This window comes from Phycodurus eques, chromosome 11, assembly GCF_024500275.1.
Source record: "Phycodurus eques isolate BA_2022a chromosome 11, UOR_Pequ_1.1, whole genome shotgun sequence".
NCBI classification, from domain to species: domain Eukaryota; kingdom Metazoa; phylum Chordata; class Actinopteri; order Syngnathiformes; family Syngnathidae; genus Phycodurus; species Phycodurus eques.
The window spans coordinates 1,511,270-1,533,688 of NC_084535.1; the positions used below are offsets into that span (position 1 = coordinate 1,511,270).

The 22,419-nt window shown below is 46.6% G+C and overlaps 1 protein-coding gene and 1 non-coding gene across 2 annotated transcripts; one reads left to right on the plus strand and one right to left on the minus strand.

Annotated features, from left to right (window-relative positions):
* Positions 1-862: 862 nt before the first annotated feature.
* Positions 863-22,273, minus strand: LOC133410058 (multimerin-2-like). The gene is given in 15 exon segments (XM_061690789.1): positions 863-1,096; positions 1,168-1,605; positions 2,031-2,391; positions 3,113-3,523; positions 3,943-4,033; positions 4,035-4,159; positions 4,538-4,907; positions 6,011-6,067; positions 8,669-8,954; positions 12,490-12,576; positions 13,818-13,924; positions 14,648-14,770; positions 19,727-19,959; positions 20,853-21,021; positions 21,842-22,273. Coding segments are annotated over 13 exon segments (2,793 nt in total). The 5' UTR covers positions 19,921-19,959; positions 20,853-21,021; positions 21,842-22,273; the 3' UTR covers positions 863-953.
* trnal-cag (transfer RNA leucine (anticodon CAG)) lies at positions 9,068-9,150 on the plus strand. The gene has a single exon. It is a non-coding gene; the product is annotated as a tRNA-Leu (tRNA).
* Positions 22,274-22,419: the final 146 nt, after the last annotated feature.

The following is a 22,419-nucleotide window of genomic DNA, read 5'->3' on the forward strand; positions in this document are numbered from 1 at the left end:
GTCATCAGCTGATCCTGTTTTTCTGAGCCAATCAGAATCAAGTATTCACCAGGGCCGCGGTATAATACGGTGTGCTCTCACACAAACTTTGTAGCTGCACTTCCAAGCCCCTTCAAAAAACACCTATCCGTCTATCTGTCGATATTAGATAGTATAATATAAAAAAAAAAAGAGCTGTTGTAACAGTGTTGGATATTTTACCACACAATCGTTTTCCAGACCTGGAAATGTATGAAAGCAAAACGGCACACTTTTCCAACCTTTGGTAGGAATCCTAATCCCGGCATTTTCACGATTTTTCGGGACTTGACCCCAAGCTCATTCGTGTGCGCTCCCAAGGCGGCGTGGGCAACAAATAAATACAAAATGGAGAAGAAAGCACATCCAACTTTCCTGCGCTAATGACAAATGTCTTATCTTTTTGTTTTTTCCTTTACAAAAAGAAAAAAAAAATCAATCAATTATAACGAGCATCAATTATTCGCAGTGTCGCTGTTCACGATGTGTGTTTACATTTAGGCAAAGCATTATTATTCTGATAGCTTTTTTTCTCCCAAGAGGAAGCGCTTTGGCCTCATCTGAATAGAAACAAATCTTTATTGCTCTTGCTTCTGGTGGAATTTCAAATCCGACTCGGTATCAGGAGAAATCAAGCAAATATCAGAAGGGAAAAAAGCTAAAGCAAAACTTGTTTTGCGTCATGTCGTTGTCAATTGCGTTGTCCGTACGCAAATCAAATACAAATCGATTCAAATCCAATGGAGTGGAAAAAAAAGAATTGATTTGAAATGCATATCGGGCAGCCCAATGATTTTGTCTTGAAAATGAAAGTGTTGAGAGGTGTCGGCGTCACGTCACAGCTGACGTTTGGGACTTGTCCAACTTTTGTGTCCATCGCTCGTCCTCTGTTTTTGGGGGCTCTCGGTCAGAGTCTTTCCCTGCTCGCAGCGCCCTCAGGTGTCCCGGGGCGGCAGCACCGCGTCGTCTCGCGGCTCCAGCCTTAGCTCCTCCCCCTCCCGCAGCCTCAGCCCGGCGCTCCGAGCGACGGCCCGCGGCGACGTCGAGGACGCCGATCGGTCGAGCGTGGCGGGAACGTCTGCGGGGAGAAAGAGCGATTTCGATTGAAACTTTTCTTTCGAACGCGTAGCTCGCGCTCGTCCGTCTCACCCGGCGCCTGCCTCCTGCTGCGACGTTGTCCTCCTCCTCCTCCTCCTCCTCTCTTCTTCTCCTCCTTGGTGGCGAGCATCCGCTGGAGCTTGTCGAGCTCCAGCGCGGCGCGGCTTCTCTCCAGCACGTCGGCGTTGCTGAAGACGTTCTTGAAGGTCCTGAGGTGTTCCTCTAGGCCTCGCTCGAGCCGCGCCACCTCCGTCCGCAGCGCCGACACCTCCTCCTCCTGCTGCTGCTGCCGCTCCTCGTCGGCGACGGCCTCCTCCATCTGCCGCAGCTTCATCTTCAGCTCCTCCACGCTCCTCTCCGACTTCCACAGGTCGCCGCCGTCTCCTCCGGTCCGCCGCGGGCGATCCGCGGACGGTCCTCCTCCGCCGTCGTTCCTGGTCGCGCCGCCCGGCGACGGCTCGTCCGCCGGGGGGGCCTCCTCCGTGTCTCCTGCGAGGACCGGCTCGCAGTCAACAGCGCGCTTGCAAATAAAGTATCGGTCGGAGCAAGAGTCCAAAAGTCAAATATTTGTCAAGACAAAAAAGTAAAAGCAACATTTGAAAAAAAAAGGAAAAGTAACAAAGCAAAAGTGAATAAGTCCAAGTAACGGTGAAGTCATAAAAATGTAAACGTAGACATCCATATCGAGAAGAAATAGTAACAATGGAACAGTCAAAAAGTAAAAATCAGTCAAAACGTAAAAGTCAAATTAGTAAAAAAAATACAATCAAAGCATAGCAGTAAAACTCGAAATAGTCAAATTGATCCGTCCATCCTGTCCTGCAACGTTTGTCTCCTGTCGAAGATTTGCGTCGGCTGAGTAAACGTTGCGAAACGCGTCCGTCCGTCCGTCCGTCCGTCCGTCCGTCGCCTACCTGGCTCGTCGGCCGCGAGGCTCAGGTTGCGTCCGCCGAGCGTCCGCTGGAGGATCCTCAGGTGCTCCTTGAGGGCCGGGATGGAGTGGGCCTCCTGGTCCTGCACGGGCCACTCCAGGAACTCCAGGACCTCCTCGCCCAGCAGGATCTCCAGAACGTCGCTGTGGCGGATGGCGTCCTTCAGCAGCGAGTTGAACGACGCCGACAGACGCTTCATCTCCGCCAGCACGCGCTCCGTTTCCTCCGAGCCCGCCCGGGCCTCCGCCCGAGCCCGGACCTCCCGCACCAGGACGCTCAGACGCCGCACGGACGACTCCAAAGCCGTCGTCCTGTTGTGCTCTGACGTCATCGACTCCTTCGCCTGACGACGCGCCGCACAAAAATATACATTCTCACGCGTGATGAACCCTTCGCGCTCCCTCGAAACGATTCGAAAGAATGGCGTCGTTCAAAAAAGATCCAAGTAAAGGTCCAACAGGAAAAGGGAGAGTTCAAAAGTAAGTCAGGCGCAGCTTAAAAAAAAAAAATCGAAAGTTGAAGTCATAGCAAACATAAAAAGAGCCATCGATTCGAAATTCGAAAGTTGTTAAAAAGTCAAAAAGACAAACAAACGTCTCAAAGTAAGTCAAAAATAATAGTCGCCAATTCAATCAGTTCTAACGTAAACGCTCAAAACTGAAAGAGTTCTCAAGTCAAATTGCAAACATTTTAATTCAATTCAATTAGAAATAAAAAAAGGAAAAGTGGAAAAAAAGTCAATGTCAAAAAGTCTAAGTCCTTGTTGAAAAGCAAAATAATCGTCACAAATGAAGTCAGTTCAAAAGGAAAAAGAGGAAAAGCTCAACACTAAAAGTTCTAAAGTCAAATCGCAAACTGCAAAAAGCAAAATAGTCCATCAGTAAAGTCATACAGTCGTTCCAAATAAGGAATTAAGGCTCCCTGAAAAGCTCGCTGGCAAAGCACTACTCTCCTAGGAGATGGAGCTCCTCCACTCACTCCAACATATCGTCGCGACTTGGCACCGGGATGCCACAAGCTGGCGCCAACGCAATTGATTCTCATCGGGAGGTTTGCCGCCGTACCTGCCGCAGGCTTTCGCGCAGCGCCCGGGCGGCCGCCTCCGAGGCCAGGCGGTTCTCATTGGCCAGCTCCGTGGCGTTGACCACGCCCATCTGCAGCCGGGCCAGCGCCTCGTCGAGACGCCGGCAGTCGCACTCGGACGAGTTGTTCTTGTAGAGGACGGCGTAGAGGTAGTCGACGTCCACGTCCATCTCGTGGAGCCGCTGCCCCTGCCGGCTCAGGTTGCCCGCCAGCTGCTCCACCCGCTCCAGCGCGGCCACCTTGGCCGCCTCCACCTCCAGGCCCGTCTCCATGAACTGGACCCGGCCGGAGCGCGCCGTCCGGTCGACGCGCTCGCCCAGCGCCTCGGCGTCGCGCCGCAGCTGCCGGACGCCGCTCGACGTCGCCGCCAGGTCCTCCGCCAGCTCGTCCACCTGGACGGGGACACAAACGCGCGCCGCTTGCCGTGACTCGCCGGGCCTGCGGGTGGCGCCGGCGGGGCGCGGACAAACAAACACCCAAAGTCGTATTTGAAAAATAGAAATATAAAATAGCAATTCAAAAAAAAATGTAATGTCAAAAAGTCAAAGTAATACTGAAAAAAAAGCTAAATGTAGAAGTTGAAAATTTCAAGAAAAAGTCACTCAGTCAAAAAAAAAAAAAAAAAAGTAATAGAAATAGTCAAAATAAGTCAAAATCAAAGTCGAAGAAAAAAAGTCAGTCGGTGAAAAGGCAAAAATTAAAATGGAAAAGAAACTGTCAAAGTAAGTCAAAAAAAACCAACACTATTCGCAGGGACAGCACGTGCGGCCCGCGGGTGGCGCCAGCACAGCGCGATGACGCGGCCGTTCACCTTGATGCTGTTGTTGACCACCGCGTTGTCCAGACGCTCGATGGCCTCCCACACGGCGGCGGAGGAGGAGGAGGAGGTCTGTGACATCGTGAGGCGCGCCTCCTTCCGGGGGCGGGCCCGCTCCCGCTCCCTGTCGCTCTTCTTCTTCCCGTTCCTGCTCCTGCTCCTGCTCCAGCTCGATGTCCGCCAGGCCGGCGTTCATGGCCTGCAGGCTCGCCTGGCGGAAATCAAGTCACGGGAACGAAAAGTCACCGTCCAAAAGTTCAAGCCAAACAAAACATCTCAATCACAAGGTAAGAGTAAAAAAAAGTAAGTTTTGCCGTGCTTTGTCTGGTCCCTGACCTAGGACCAGTTTGCCTGCCAGGGGCGTGGAGCCCCAGACGACTTAGCTCCGAGGACGCACGAACCCCTCCGCCACGATGAGGGGATTAAGTTTAGTAATTGTCAAAAATAGTTCCAAAGTAAGAGTTACAATGTAAGAGTGAAATAGTCAAAAAGGAATATGGTTAGCGATGGTAATCAAAAGTACAAGAAGAGTCCAAGAGTAAAGCAACAAAAAAAGTGAGGGTTCAAAGATGATGTGATAGGCGCATACGTGCAGCATCTTGTTGTGTCGTTTGATCTTGAGGTCGAGGTCGGTCTTGAGGTTGCTGATGTTGTAGTGCAGCATTGCACGCTGGGAGTGCAGCTCGCTCTCCAGCCGCCGCCGGACGCTTTCGTCGCCCTCCAGCCGCGCCACGTCCCGCGCCAGATGGCCCACCTGCCGCCCGAGCCGCTCCAGCGAGCGGTTGAAGTGCCGCAGGGCCGGCTGCAGCTGAGACATCAGCAGCGCCACCATGTGGGGAAGAGGCAGCGCCGCCGGGGGGGCGGCCTGCGGGGAAACAGACTCCGCCGCCGCCGCCGCCGCCGCGTCCTCGTACGCCCCTCGAACCCAACAACAACAACGACACGTTGATTCACCGACTCTTCATTCCGGAACATCCATCCGTCCATTTTCTGTAGCGCTTCTCCTCACGCCGGTCGCGGGCGGGCCGGAGCCCATCCCAGCTATCGTCCGGCGAGCGGCGGGGTACGCCCTGAACCGGTCGCCAGCCGATCGCACGGCACATAGAAACAAACAACCATTCGCACTCACATTCATACCGACGGCCCGTGACCCTCGTGAGGAGAAACAGTAAAGAAAATGGATGGATGTTGAATTTCAATGTATCAGCAATTTTATAGTTTCATCATTCTTACTCTATTTCTATTTGAATTTTTGTGTGTATTATTTTTATTAGTACCACGTATGTTTCATGGAGCAAAATTGTACCTTTCACTGAAAACGGCAATAAAACGATTCTGATTCTTATTCTGGACATATTTGACATATACAGCGGACCCGCGCTTTTCGGATGATTTGTCTTTCGATTATTATTATTATTATTTTTTGTCTAGATTTTGTTCCGATTTTTATACATCCCCTTGATTTTCGGACAGAAAAAGGAACAAAATGTGGCTCATCCGAAACATTTTGTAAGTTGTGTACAGATGGTTCAACAGACGGCAAGGCATATTGCACAAGCATTTGTTAATAACTCAAAGCCTAGCAGATACTGTCAAAAACCAGACCTTCAAAATAGAAGCACACAGTATAATATCACAATTTACCCACACTTTCCTTTGCCACATGGTGGCTGACTTGCCAATCGCACACAATCATTTGAGTGTGACTGCGAAATAAGCCAACATGGGGCTAAAGAAAGTGTGCTGAAAGTTATTATATGGCTCTGCCTTTATTTCGAAGGCCTGACTTTTGACAGGATGTGTTACACCTTTGTTGCTCCAACTTTTGTGACTTTTTGTTTTGCGTGTCGCTGAGCGGACCGAGAGGCTTGTTATCGTCTTGAGCTGTTAATTAAACGTTGGATTGTGGAATTGCTCCACTATTGAATGCATTTCACGGCCATAAGGCGCACTTAAAAGTCAGAAATATTCTCCTTATAATGCGGCGGCGCGCCTTATGTGTGCACCGAGTTCCAAAATCTGTAAATGTCGTTGCGTGACTTTGATGAGCGCTCCGCCCGACCGACTGGGAGCGTTTCCTGCCGACACGCCGCTTATACAGAGGAAGGCGGGACGTGACCTGAGGACAGCATGCGGACGTTCAAGGGGGAAGGGTGCGTGTGAAAGAGGACGCTAAAGGCACGCCCCCAGTCGGTATACAGTGCCGGGGTGTGCATTGTGCAAAACAACATCGGTTCGGCTAAGGACGACCGAAAATGGCACCTACGAAGAGACACGCTTACGCTCCGGCAACGAGACTGACTCCGACAATGACGAGAGGGAACCCGGCGTGTTTGACTGGAGAACTTCATTTCGGATACAGAAGATGCGGACTTTGGTGGATTTGTGGATGAGGATTGATCAAAAAAGAACGTGAGCACATTGTTAAATACTTCAATAAAGTACAACCGAACTCAGTTTTGCTCCCGCTGCCTTTTTAAAAACACACGCTAGCATGCATGCATGCTAGCGTGTGTTTTAAGTTAGCGTATGCTTTACCATGCCTGTGCCCAATAATACGCTGCGCCTTATGTATGTGTTTAATACAGCAATAGACCCCGTAACTGAAACTGCGCCTTTTAATACGGTGCCTTATGGTCGCGAAAATACGGTATTCATATTTCTGGGTATCAATTTACAATGCCGTCAGGAAGGCCGAGCGCTCTAAGGTACACGTTCAGGTTGTAGTCTACTCGGTAGGTGTGTGTTTGAATCCCACTTCTGACAGTCACTTTTTGTCACATCATACAGTAGTTAAAAGAGAGGGTACACAAACGGCACGGATTCATGATGAAAACTGGGGTTCCACTGTACATTTAGCAATGTTGTCATTCTTTTTTGATGAAATAATTGATTCATTCCATCCAGCCATCCATTATTACGAAATTAATTATAAACAATATATGCAAAGAATGAGAGAATTATTGTTTTGTCCTTAAAATAAACTATTTTACAAACATATTTTCACTCTTAGGGCCCATCTGCACTTTAAAAAAAAATGTAGCCATCGCTTTAGATGGTGCATGTGTACCTAATGAAGTGGCCGCTTTAATTATATTATATTATTATTATTTTTTTTTTCTTTTATTATTATTATATTATTATATTAAATTATTGTCAATAAAATTGGTTCAGGAAAGAAAATAAGCGACCCTCAAGCATAAAAAAGACAAATCGTTGTCACTCAGCAGAGACATAGTCCAGACACACACACGCACGCACGCACGCACACACACACACACACACACACGCACACCACTTCCATTAGTACAAAGCCACATGTAGGAGTTCGTAGGTCACACAGCAGCGACAGGAAGTCTTGGCGTGGTGGGGGTGGGGCCAAGGGTCGAAATCAAACACAGTCGTCAGCTGGCAACATTTGGCCCTAGTGAGCGTCAACGTGATTTACGGCTGAGGCCGGAAAACTCCTGTCCTCGCATGTTAGCGCACAAATGGCCTTTGTGCGTCTGTCTGTTTGTTAGCAAACATCACAATTCCTTCAACGATTCTCGCTTGATTGTAAACGGCAGAATTTACGATGCAACTTCAACGATTCTGGCTTGATCGTAAACGTCACAATTCCTGATGAGACTTCAACGATCCTCGCTTGATCGGAAACGTCAGAATTCCCGAGACGACTTCAACGATTCTGGCTTGACCGCGAGGGGACGTGTTTACAGAAGTAAAAGCGGCCCCTTGCGGAGGTCTCGTCATGACGCACGTGTGGCAATTTCAAGGATTTTTTTGCAACCGGAGCCAACATTGTCTATTTATCAGTTCTAAAGCATCTTTTTTTCACTGATGGCTGTTACGTTTGCTGCCTTTTGGTAACGTATAAGTCAGATGAGTCCGCTGTGAGCGTCCATATTGCACTGACGCGTCGCGGTTACCTTGAGCAAGGCACCCGAGGAGGCAACTTTTTAGGCGCTTGGATCAATTTCAATTCTCCATTATGGATTGTTGGCAAGAGAAACAAAGCAGTCAGAATGGCCGAGATGATGCTAAGATGCTACGTTCAGATCGTAGTCTATTCTTTAGGCATGGGTTTGAATCCCACTTCTGACAAGAGTTTTTTTGTAACATTCTGCAGTAGTTTAAAGCAAAGGTACAAAATTCTAGTGTAACAGTGCTGAGAGGAAATTTGCTGCTGGCTAAAACGCAGGATGTGAGAAATAATAACGAGATAAAGAAAAAGTCCCTTGAACGATGATGTCATGCTGGCCTGGCGGGCGAGGTCAAGGTTCAGAGAGGGGGAACTCAGGAACACAGGAAGTGATGTCATGCTGACCTGTCATTTATCATGATGGCTATTGTTTATGCTCAAACACACACACAACCACACAAACTTGTCTTTGTTCTTAAATGGGAAGACAAAAATCATCTTTCGAGTCAGGTATTATATAACATTTAACATTCACACATCTTACTAACATCACTAGATTTCAACAGAAATGTCTATAACTAAACCAATCAATGCAAACCACAATAAACACACACACATACTGCAGCTGAAATACTTTCTTGTGTGTGCGTGCGTGCGTGCGTGCGTGCGTGCTCATATATTTGTCAGACTGACTCAGCCTTCAGTCCTATAACGCGATGATGGAAGAGGACGTCTTGGATCCGGTTTCAAACCCAATCGTCTTTTTACACCACGCACCGAACGAACATTGACACTCACCAGGGATGCAGGCGCTCCTCCTGCTCGTGTTTTCGGGCGGGGTGCTGGACGTGCTCCTGATCCTGGACACGGACGGGATAGCGGACATTGCCCTGATGCGGTACATGGATGGGATACTGGGCGCGGTCCTGACTTGGTCCACGGACAGGATCCTGAACACGGTCTTGATGCTGAGCACGGTCCTCCTGACTTTGTACTCGGCTGACATTGTGCAGCGTGTTGACTGACCCCTGGTGGTCGTTCTGCTCTCTGTCTGGATCGCTGTGCTGTTGCTGGGGCAATCCGCCTGAAAGACACAAGTCACAATTTACGTTACAATGTATACACAGAGGTGTGTGTGCGTGCGTGCGTGCGTGTGTGCGTGCGCGCGCGCGCGCCTCCGGGCCAGTCAACTACTCAGTCAGGATGGCCGAGCGGTCTAAGGCGCTACGTTCAGGTCGTAGTCTACTCTGTGGGCGTGGGTTCGAATCCCACTTCTGACATGAACTTTTGGTAAGAGTTGATGTTGTAAGGACTTGGAAAGGGAAACATTAGAAGAATCAAGACAATCAAACGGGAAACCACAAGATGAAGTTACTGTATATTAGCTTTAGTCATACCAGTGGCTCACTTTGGAAAGACTTGAGGAAGGAACGGTCAGAAGCTGGGTCCGGAAGTCTTTTGATCTTCCCTGAAAAGAGAACGTGAGCAGGAGAGGAAGTCAAACAAAGATTCCCACGTGAGACAGAAGGGCTGATGGGAAACTCTCTGCTGACCGTGCAGTTTGTCTGTGTGAGTCAGCAACAGAATCGTCCGCGACAAACGACGCTCCAAATCATTGACCGCCAGTAGGACATGAGGGCACAAATCCCCCTCGAATGATGCAGTCATCACTTCTACTTCCACTTTGGGAATTACGGCGTGAAGAGCCAGCCGGCAAGACATTAACGTTTGGGCGCTCGCATTTCATGGGCAAGATGGTATTCCAGACAGGTTGTTGGAAACGCTAGCCTGCCCTTGAGCCTTGAGAAAGGCTGAGCGGTCTACGGACCTTCGCTCAGGTTGTAGTCTACTCCGTAGGCATGGGTTCAAATCCCATTTCTGACAGCACCTTTTGAGAACGTACTGGTTCATTAGACTCTTTGTTCGCGAAGCCGGTCTGCCCTTGTGCGACGCAGCACAAGTCAGGATGGCTGAGTGGTCCCAGGCGCGATGTTCCAATACCCCTTCTGACAGTAACTTTTGAGAATGTAGTCTTGTTCCAAAACTGCCGAGATACACTCGAACAAGGCATCAAATCCCCACCGAAGGGGGTCGAACAAGACTCAGTATTAGTTACATGCAGTTTGGATAACTTGCCATTTAGTTCGCTGGACTTGTGCGAGACGAGATGATTTGTTCAGGTCGTAGCTTACAATGTAGGATTCGGTGTGAGTCTCACTTCTAACAGCACATTTGAGGAATGGACGGGTTCACTTGCACAAGTAGTGCATCGGCCTTAAACGGGGGTATCCAAATCAGAGCGGATCGAGCTGGCCTCAGTGTTGGAACGCCAGAGCACTTGGTCAGTGAGTCACGGTTGGTGTATTTTAGTCTTTGGAGTTCCTCTGATTGTGTCCTGCGTCTCTCCGGGGCCGACGACTTCACGCCATCGACTTGCTGGGAAGTGCCTTGAATCAGAGGTGTGGTGAGCGCAAGCAGCGTATCAGCGTTCTGACTTTTCACCTCTTTGTTATTTTCCAGCAACACGAGAGATGTGATGAGAACCTTTTCAAAATGTTCCACAGCAGACCTTTTCTGACTGAACAAAAGTCAAATGTCAGAAAGATCTTCCAGGACCTTCCTTCTTCTTGAAGTGCGATCACCCAAAAACAACAACAACGTTTTCTTCTTGTCTGAAGTGCCGGCCGCCGGGAGGATGCTGGCCAAGCTGACGTATATTATGGCCAAGACTTCCCACCCCCTGCATATCACGGCAGGTGCTACGTTCAGGTCGTGGTCTATTCTGTATACGTTTGGGTTCGAATCCCACTTCTGACAGCAACCGCATTCTAAACATCTTGACGTGGAGGACACAGTCAGAGGTTTCATTCCTCTGGTCAAAACACAGATCCACAGACTGTTTCCTTTTACAGCTGTCGTGGTGCCCCTGCGCAAGGCATTATCCCCGATCCCACCCAACTGAGAAGTGATGATTGTGTTGCCAACAATCACAACCACAACAATCACAATCACAAGTCACAACAGCGATGAAGTTGCCTGAAATGTGGCATTGTCGGACCGGTTGTCAGAGATACCAGTCTGGCCTGTAGCACAGCAGCAGAACAGTCAGAATTATCGAGCGGTCTGAGGCGCTACGCTCAAGTCCTAGTCCACTCTGTCGGCGTGGGTTCAAAACCCACATCTGACAGTATCTTGTGGAAAGATTGTCTTCTTCCAAAACTGGAGAGATACACTTGAGGAACAGGGAATCAAACTCGCCACAATATTCAGAACAGAAATGAAGTTACATGTGGCGTTGGACTCGTTAGAGATGCTGGTCTAAGGTCTAAAGCGCTATTATCAGGTTATAGTCTACTCTGGGTTAGAAGCCCACCTCTAACAGTCACTTTTCAGAGTGGAGTGTTTTGTTGAAGAGATGCGAGTCTCCTTGCTGGAGTGCAGAAGGGCACTTAAGCAGTGTAGCTGAGTTTGGCTGACTGAACAAGTTAAATATCAAAAAGATCTTCCATCACCTCCCTGGTGCTCTGTGATCACAAAGAAGTTCAACTCCTGACAACCTTTTTTTCCCCTTGCCTGCCTGCAAAAGGAACAAAATGTTTTGATCGCGTCAATAAAGAAACGTGGTGTCAGCTCGTCGCCGCGGGCTAACGCAGGTCGGAAACGTAGCACAGAGTTCTCAGACGGAAAGCACCTTTGAACCGTTACGTCTGCCGATGCGAGTCCCGGTGAGGTCGGCAGCGCCCCTTAAAATGGATGCTTGGGTCACTTTAAATAAAATAATGAAAACAAAAATGATTGGGACACATTGTTACACACACACCCACGCTTGCCGGATGCGGGTTAAAAATACTTCTGGCCTCTTGTCAGGTCACTACAACATTACGTTCGTCTATTATCAACGGCTGTCAACTTTGACCTGGCAGCAGTTTGACGGCACGAACCACCGCCAGGGTGACTCAGTGTGGACAGGGTGGGAGCAGGGTGACCTTGAGGGAAAGGAGTGGGGGAGATGGTTTGCCCAAACCTTCCTCCCGGGGGGACGTTTGGACCTTCCAATCACCTGACGCTCCCTTTCTGAACTGCTTTACTTCGGCAATTTCTTGATAATAAGAAGAATATGTGTGTGTGTGTGTGTGTGTGTGTGTGTGTAGAGAACGGGTGAGAAGCTCGGTCATCAGGGAGGCGCTCCGAGTCGAGCCTCTGCTCCTCCACATCGAGAGGAGCCAGATGTGGTGGCTCGGGCGTCTGATTAGGATGGCGGTGTTCCGGGCACGTCCCACCCGGAGGAGACCCCGGGGGCGACCCAGGACACGCTGGAGGGACTACGTCTCTGGGCTGGCGTGGGAATGTCTCAAGATAACCCCCGAAGACCTGGGCGCAGTGGTGAAGTAGTGGTTAGCATATCTACCTCACAGTTCTGAGGGTTTTGGGTTTGAATCTCAGCTCTAATTCTCCCTGTTCTTGCATCGGTTTTTCCTCCCAGAGTCCAAAAACATTTTAGCTTCATTGAAGACTAACTTGTCCAATGTTGGGTCAAAGCCTGTTTGCTGATATGTGCCCTGCCAATGACTGGCAACCAGTCTATTGTTTGGGGAGTCGTGCCATGTGTGAGGTGGTACCAGCAGTGTGGAGACTTCCAGGCGCTCTCTGGACTTTAGATCCTCCAATCAGAGATGAGCTTTCAGAGTCGGTCTGTGTATCAGCGACTGTCAAAGACAAGTTGACTTCTCTTTTATTTTGACATTTTCTATAGAGTTGATATTTAAAAGCACAAATATGATCACGTGAGCTTGTGCCCGATAAAGACCTGACAGGAAGTCCCTTTTATTTATGTCTGGCTCCTTTTCAGGACGTCCTCCTCCGGACTCAGACCAAACAAGTCTCTTTCCCACAAAACAAGTCTGCACTAAATTCAACTACTACTGGGCCTGAATTGACTCATGAAGGGGACATGAGAAAAAGAATATCAAAAATAGAGCCCCATGGAAACAAAACGTTCTGTTTAGAGATACTTTTTGAGTTCAGTTGACGCACACACACACAGGGTTCAGCAAAAAAGTCAACGTCACAGGCAGAACTTGTTGTTTGGTCAGTCTCCTTCCTTTGAATGTTAGAAAGGTTCTTGTGTTAAAAGTAGCTTCATTTCCAATTAATGTTGAAAATAGAGCCAAGAAAAAGTGAATATGGGATGTATTCGGTTAACTTAGCTAAATAGCTTAAGAGGCTACAGTTTTATCGATATAACAATACATAATAATAATAGGCGGCACGGTAGACGACTGGTTAGCACATCCGCCTCACAGTTCTGTGGACACGGGTTCAAATCCGGCCTCGCCTGTGTGAAGTTTGCATGTTCTCCCCGTGCCAGCGTGGGATTTCTCCGGGCGCTCCGCTTTCCTCCCACATCCCAAAAACATGCATGCGAGGTTAATTGAAGACTCTAAATTGCCCATAGGTGTGAATGTGAGTGCAAATGGTCGTTTGTTTACAACATGTGCCCTGAGATTGGCTGGCGACCAGTTCAGGGTGTAACCCCGCCTCCTGCCCGCAGTTAGCTGGGATAGGCTCCAGCATACCCGTGACCCTAGTGAGGATAATGCATGGATAATAATAATACCTTTACTTATTGTCTCTTCAAACCAATAACATAAAGGAAACGTATGGAGGGGAAAGAGTACTTGTCCTAGTAGAGAGCCTTGAGGAACACCAGAGTTTGTTTTCAGCAAATTAATTGTTAAATTTGGAAAAAAAATTGGAGCAAATAATATTTGTGTGTTATCAAACTGTACCATGTCATCTTTCCTCAGCAAATCAGTGAGCACAAATCACAATAACAATAGATAATCAACCGTCTGCATGGATTTTTCATAGATAAAAGCACATTTCTAAGACATGGTGATTGACACAGCTTGTTGCCATGGCAATTATGTTAGACAAGGTGAGTCACCTGTGTCGTCACAGTTGTATCCTCCGTGTCCTGGACAACATCTCCACAACAGAGCCGCGGTCACCTTCTGCTTCTGCCTGTAGAGCGGCCGAGTGGACAGCTTGTACCTGCACGGCATGGACACATAGTGCGAGGAGCTTGTTTGTTAGAAAAAGTATTTTATTCTGAGGTTTTTGGACATGACAACATATACCAGCAAGCATACTGTCTATACAGTACATACACATAGCAGTAGTATGCATAACAGTAGTACGCATAGCAGTAGTAGTGCCGCATATCAGTAATACAAGAAAAAGTGTTTGTTGTTGTTTCCTTACATGACAAGTTGCACCTGCACACATACTTGTACACTCCTATACGTAGTATTAGTACACATTGCATTAGTACGCATAGCTGTAGTAATGTGTGACAATAGTAATACAAGAAAAAGTGTTTGTAATTCACATCCTTATATGGCAACTTGTACCTGTGCACATATATGGACACATAGCAGTAGTGCACGTAGCATTAGTATGGATACCGTAGCAGCATTAGTCTGTCATATTAGTAATACTGTACAAGGTTGTTTCCTTTTACAGATACAAATTGTATCTGCACACATACTGTATATACGAACGCATAGCATTGCTATGCAAAGCAGTAGTACACATAGCAGTAGTAGTGTGTCATATTAGTAATACAAGAAAACGTATTTGTCGCTTCCTTATATGACAACTTGTACCTGCAGACATACTGAGACACATACACACATTAGTGCTAAGCATAGCAGTCGTAGAATGTCATATCACGCAAGTCACACAAGAACGAGTTTGTCGCTGTTGTTTCCTCACATGACCAAATGGCAGTCTGGCGTTCCGCTCGGACACGGACTTTGGGACTTGATGGTGTATTTTTCCGTCCCGCACGCCACCGCCGTGGTGACCATACGCTTCTGCACAAACGCACACCAGTTCCTGCAAACGCACACACGTCATTGCATGTCCGCTGTGAAAAACAACAGTGTGATTACAGTGGGATTATTATTCATATTATCCTCATTCATATTATTATTATCGTTTCAGCTCATCTTCACGCAAACACAAATTAAACCAACATTAACTTTAAATCTCACGGGGACAACCCTCAAATCTAAACGCTCGGCTCGTCCGCTGGATTGTTTAAACAGCTTCATGGTCCACAATCCCTATTTTTCTCTGCGCTCACGCCTTCCTGCTGCCTGCGGATAAATGACCTGATGGGAAAACATGACTTCATACAACGTTTGGACTTTTATTCCTCCATTGTTTCCTTCACTTCCTGTTGGAGGGGCGGCGGGCATCGCAGGGAGGGAGGGACAATTCCACACTTCAATTACTGGACATACTTTGCCGTTGTAGTGGCTCACCAGAGTACAACATTTATGACAATTAAAATTAAAATACTTGCGTACGCGACCAGGAAGCAGGGAAATATCTATGTTTACAATATTTGTCTCCTGCAAAAATCATTGATAAGACCATTTCTTATCTGGAACGTTCTTCCAGTGTTTCAGTGGGTGTCAACTGTTTAAAAGGAAGGAAACACTTATTTCACACTTTAAACACACAAAGATTTGTAACACAATATTACGACGCATGTTGAAGAAGAAGAAGAAGAGCCTTCAAACGATACTTTCCCGCTTCTGCGTGGGCTAAGAAGCAATCTAGATCAGAAGGGATCTGGTTCAGAACCCATGTGAATTGGAAGCAATTTGGGTCTGAAGTGCTCAAGATCAGAACTGATGTGAATCAGAACCGATGTGACTGAGGAGCAATGTGAACGAGAAGCAGTCGAGAGCAGAACCAATGTAAATCGAAAGCAATTGACGTACAAACCAAAGTGGATCGGAAGCAATTTGGATCAGAAGCCATCTCGATCAGAACTGATGGGAATCACAAGCAAAGTAGCTCATAAGTGACAGGGATCAAAAGGGATCTTGATCAGAAGCAATGTGAATCCGAAGTAATCTAGAGCAGAAGCAATGCCGATTAAAAACAATCTAGATCAGAAGCAATGTGAATCCGAAGTAATCTAGAGCAGAAGCAATGCCGATTAAAAACAATCTAGATCAGAAGCGATGTGGATCAGAAGCATCCAAAATCAGAACCAATATGTATAAAACACAATCTAGAAGTATTTTACATTTAGAACCAATGTGGACCCAAATCAATATGAATCAGAAGTCATGTGGATCAAACGTAATCCCTATCACAACTGATGTGGATCAGAAGCAATGTGAATCACAAGGAAACTAAATGGGAAGCGATGGAAATTTGAATCACAACCAATGTGAATCAGAAGCAATCTATATCAGAATCGATGTGCATCAGAAGCCATGTGATTCAGAAGCAACACCGATCAAAAGCATTCTCCATCAACACTAATGTGGATCCACATCAATTTGGATGTGAAGTCATTCGGATCAGAAGCAATGTGATTCAGACCGTTTCGTGTTCGTCCATTTGAAGTTTCTTCATCTTCGTCTCGTGGATGTGGCGACAACACGAGCGCCAACTGTTGTCCGGTAGAACACTGACATGCATCTCGAGGTCAACAAGTCCTGTGGGAGCTTTTGACCTCTTCCTGTGCAGCCACATGTGAAAACCCCCCCCCCCCCCCCACACACATACACATTTAAACCAGTTTTATTGACAATGTACATAGTATGTGTGTGTGTGTGTGTGTGTGTGTGTGTGTGTGTATGTGTGTGCGTGTGCGTATGTGTGTTCGGGCGCTAATGGAGGATTGTTTTGTCAGAGGCCCTCAGGGGTCTTTAGGGATACTTGTTCCTTCAACTGAGGAACAAGCTCGTGATGTTTCACCCGTCCTCTGTGAAGCCAAAACACGTCGGCCGCGACATTCGATCTTCATATTTAGTCTGAACAGCTGACACTAAGTGACACGCACGTCAACGCATTAGTGACAGCCTGCGCTCGAATAACACACAAGCAGGACACTTCGAGTCCCTCTGGAAACTCGAGCATCCTGTGAACACACACGTTCTGCATTGCATCACGTGACCGACGCATTGGGCCCCTATGCGTCACTTGACGCGCACACGGCAAAAACTGTCGCTGCGCGTAGAATGCCGCGGAGATCGTCTCTCGTGATTGGTCCGTTAGGTACTTTGCTATTTCTGAAAAATGTGTCTGCGAGAAAGCCGTCGTGCACTTCTACCCCACTGTGCGATCACAATAGGGATCATCGAATTTGATCAAGGTTTGTAAATTCTAATTTAGCCATTTGCACTTGCTCTGCAGAGTCAAGTGCATAAATGATCCCAACTACTCATTAAACCTATCACACTCTTGTCTTTAAACAATCGTAATAAGGACATCAACAACATCAAAGTTTCAAAAATATTACTGTAGAATAGTTTCGTTTCTCAGAATCAATGATGACCTTTTGACGGATAAGAACTGGCAATATTTCAAATACTCATACCAGTCAAATTAATTGATTTTCAAAAGGAAATTCAGTGAGCCACGTCTTCACCGTTATTGATCAAATGATACGAAAACGACTCACGTGGTAATTCACATCATCGTCACATCGAGTTTGTCAGCCAACGACTTGGCAGCTCGTCTGGACGAAGTTCCAGAAAAAAATAAACTTTGACGCGATGGCCAAAGCACCAACAAAGACGAAAGGTAAGCAGAGCTGCAGTGTTAGGACAGAACAGTGTTACTATTAGCGTGTGGGTTATTTTTAGAGATCACAAATGCCTCTAAAACTAGCCAATTTCACCCCGGCAAAAATATGCTGTAAAAATATGTCTGTAATTCTTCATCCTTGAAAATATTTTGACAATAGCATGTCACGTACGGGGTCTCAAGAGACCTGGAAAATGTTTGAGGTGCTGCTGTTTTGGTTAGCAACAGAGTCCAAATGGGCTCTTAAATATCAGTTTACAGTATGAAAACTGTCATTATGAACTGAAATAAGTCCACTTATTAGACACGGGATGCGCATAGCATATTTGAGGGAGGTGTTGATTTTATTCCTAAACAACCACTTTTCGAGGATTCAATGTTACACAAATTTGAATTCTGATGCTTTTCTTTTCTTTTGAATCAAGTGTTGTGTGTTGTCATGGTAAGATATCAATGACACATCCAGTCAAAGTCTTCAATGAAGCTAGAAAATGAACGTTTTGGGAAAGCGGGAGGAAAAACTCACAAAAGCTCCACACTACGCACGAGACTCGAACCCGGACCTCTTGACTGTGAAGCAGATGTGCCAACCTATACCACAGCTCACTGCCTCAAAAATCCTTGAAATCGCAAATATAGAGCATCGTGCACACATAATGGAAAAAAAAGTGTCAAAGTTTTCCTGAAGGTGGTGTGAGATGACAAGTAAGACGTGATTTAGCCAGGGCCCCCCTCCGAAGAGCTCCTTGAAGCCATGTGACAGGCTCGGTCTAATACCTGGCGTGGGGCTTGTAAAGCGTCGGCGTGGGTGGCAAACGTGAACAACATGCTGGCAGTCAAAACACGCAAAGACTTCCTCCTCCCTCGGAGCGCTTGGAATGTGACAGTATGCTACAGTATAAGGATGACATTATTATTGTTATACTTTGGACGGCAAAATGCAGGGGAGGAGGAAGCCAATATTTACCATGTGCTTCAAAAGGTTGGACGGCTCAGACATTTTCAAAATAGAGCGTGCCCCCGCCATTCGCCCTGCCGCAAGAAATTGACGCGCCCCTTAAAATAGCTGTAGAATTGCCTGTCGATGCCATGGGATGGCAGCAAAGCGCTACTTTTGGCTAAATTAAGCTCTCAACTCACTTCAACACAGTTCCTTAGCACTGAGATGCCACAAGATGGTGGCAAAACACTACTTTTGTCTAAATGAAGCTCTTCAACTCAGTTCAATATAATTCCTCGACGCCAAGATTCCCCAAGATGACAGCCTCCCACTACTTTCTAAATAAAGCTCCTCAACTCACTTCTACATGCTTTCTTGGCTTTTAGTTTCCGCCAAATGACAGCAAAGCACTATACCTTTGTCTAAATGACGCTCCTCAACTCGCTTCAACGTGATTTGCATCACTAAGAGTCCCCATGATGACAGCCTACCACTACTTTTGTCTCAATGAAACTCCTCAACTCACTTCAACATAGCTCATCGATGGAAAGATAACACAAAAGCACTAATTTTGTCAAAGTGAACCTCCTTTACGCACTTCAACAGAGTTCCTCGGAACTAAGGTGCCACAATTTGGCAGCAAAGCACTAATTTTGTCTAAATGAAGCTCCTCAATTCACTTCAACATAGTTCATTGATGCAAACACGCCGCAAGATGGCGCAAAAGCAAAACTTTGATTGCAACCTATTCATTACCTATTCGCTATTTTTATGCTCGGGCGAAAGTACAAAAATGATTGCTTTGGCCTGAGCACAAAAACTGCAAACTGAGTTTTTCAGTGAATAATGGAGGATAGCTTCCACGTTGTCAATCGGAAATATGCGGGGGAACACGAAGTGGACGTTACAGGAAAGTACCACTCTAAATATTTGAAATATTTAAAAAGAGTAATCCGTGGTCTTATTGCCCAAAAGATGTGACATTCTGATGTCCGATTGGAGACGTCCACCGATAATCTTTACGATCGGTAAAGATTATTGGACGACCGTTGCCAGGGTCCAAACACACAATAGCCCTCCAAAAGTAAAAAAAAGCCACATTTCCAGCTTGATTTCCAGAAATTGTCGTTTCTGGCACTTATTGGTTTCAGTCAGAAGCAGACGCTGCCTCAAAGGTTCCTGGACCTCGAGAAAGGTCAGCTTCAGCAGGGTCTTCTTTCAGCCCTGTTAAGTTAACCTAGAACCAAACTTCAGACAATATTTCAACACGAACGGCCCTCCAACAGTCAATGACTTACCCACTTCGGGCCGGGTAGTTGCCTCCATCCTGCATCAGGGGGGTCTCCTCGGTGGCACTGACGACGCCCGCCGCCTCCCCCCAATCCTCCGCCTCGTCCTCCTCCCGCTCCACCTCCGGGTCTCGGGCCCTCACGTCGCCCCGAGCGCTCAGCAGTAAGGCCAGAAGAAAAAGCAGAACCCTGACGGCTGCCATGATCGCTGCCGAGTGAGTGGGGGCTCACGGGCCCGCCGCCTGCTTTTCAAACCAAAGAGAGAGAGAGAGAGAGAGAGAGAGCGAGGAGGAGGAGGAGGCCGCACCCATGTTTGTCCCGCGGGAAGTGGCATCGTATCAAAGGTCACCGCTGAGGACGGAGCAGCGGCTAACGGCAAAGCTTTCGATGTGACTTTTGGGCGAACAACACGAGATGTTGCTCTCGGACATTTGTGCTAGGTGGCGTTTGCACTCGCTTCTGCGTCGCTTTGTGCTCGACAAAGTCCAATTCGGGCATGTTGGAAAGGCAACGCAATCCTAATGCAGCCGCAATGAAGTTGCATAAAATGGGATTGAATACGTGGATGAATCGATGGACCGACAGATAGACGGAGAGCTACAATGTTTACCTAGAAAATATCTAACAAAAAATAATAATAAAATTAATACAAAATAAAATGCAGTATTCTTACAAAATTCCATATTTATTCTTGTGGTATGATTTAAAAAAAAAAAAAAAAAAAAAAAGTTTCAAGAAAAAGGTTACAGCACATTATTAATAAATTACTGAAAAATGACCGAACCAGAAAGAAAACAAAACCATTTTTATTCAAAAAACCTTGACTTTATTTACAGTTTTACTCGCGTAGCATAGTTTTTATTATCTTTATGGAAAAAAAGTGTGAAATAAAACTTTATTCTTGTGATATTTAGACTATTTTACTAAACAAAGAAACCCTGTTTTCGTAATCTCGATTGTGGACTTTTTTCAATCAACTTAATCCCGATGGGATTTTCTTTTCAGTGTAGTCTCATACTTCTTCGGAGCGGACCAAGTGGCGATGAAACGATTCGAACTTTCGGCTTTCCGAGGTGTCGCCCTCTGGAGGCGGCGGATTTCGCCCACAGTCTCCCTTGGCAGTGTGAGCAGTCACCTGATTTCTGGAGAAGTTTGCTCCTCCTCAGCTCCACTTCTTGTTCCTTCCTCCTTCGCCGAGCACACAAATCGCTCGCTCTTGTCCTCTCTCTCCATCTTCATCCTCTTCCTGTGGTTGCGATGCGATAAGGACACAGGAAATCCACGGAGCCACTTCCTGTCACGTTCTGGATGGAGAGAAAACGTTGAAAGAGTACTTCAACATCCTTTTGGCTCCACAGGTTCCAGACACCTTTGACGTGAATGAAAAAAAAAAATATATATATTTTTTTTAAACAGGAAATGGAAGCAGGAGATCACAAAATCAATAATTGTTGACATCGATTGCAGTCAGTATTGAGAACGTTTCTCACTCTGATGTTAACTTTTGATTTTCATTGCTGACTAAAGTGAAGCAGAGGTGAGGGTTCCTGTCGGGGGACTTTTCCACTGGGAGCGACCGTGCACGTGTGTGTGTGTGTGTGTGTGTGTGCGTGTGTGTGTGTGTGTGTGTGTGTGTGTGCGTGCGTGTGTGTGTCACTTCCGAGGATTGTTGCGGCCGAGGCCTGTCGGGGGGCTGAAGCGGCGTGCGACTAAAACAACTCACGACGAGAACATTCACATGAAATCCCATCACGTCAACCTGATTTTGCTACGCATTGTTATCCAAATATGTGGACAAGGGCACACCTCCGTGGCCTCACGCATACATAAAACCTCAAACCGATAACATTTCATCTTATGGTAACACTCCAATACGAATAAGGTGCGACAAATCCATGACACTTCGAAAGTCACGCCTTCTGTCTCTGATTGGTTGTTTGTCCTCGGGCACGATGGCTTCTCCGAAAGCTAATTACAGACACGCGCTCGGGCCAGGGTGGGCTTATTTATTTATTCTTTTTTTTTTTTTTTAACAGATCAAATTAAACCATGTACTACTGTCAGGTCATGCTGCACATTTTCCAAAATATGACAAAAAGTGTGATTATTTTGAAAAGTGCCAACCTCAGTCCAAGAAGTCGTCTCTCCCTTGTGGCGAAAAAAACGATTATTCGTCCTCCTGTAAACAGATCCCGTGTCAACAGATAATATTACTCATGATAATAATACGTGTTTTCATCCCAATTTTTTTTTTGGAACTGGTCACACTGGTTTAGTTTCCTTTAAACGAGGAAAGCTAACAGTTCGAAAATAAGACAGAAATAAGCTATAATTGACCCTTTTAGCGACTTTATATAGCTCTCAGCACGCGGATATCAATTATCGCTCGGTAAAGTCCAATTATTTGTGTCCCACATAGAATAAATATGAAAAGGAACCGATGTGTACAACCAGGAAGGGTCCAATAGTTCGCATGATGACAAATGAGGTACTGTCGCTTTAAATTGAACGATGGCGAGGCTGCGTTTTCAGCGTCTGCTCAGCAGATGGCACCACGTTCCCATACGTGACGTTAAACGGCGACAAACGGGCAAAAATTGATGAATAAAACAACCACGACTGCGGAAAACCAAACAGAAAGAAATTAAACACAGCAGTGATGTTTATCGATAAGCACTACGTCCGCACATTAATCAATTTAT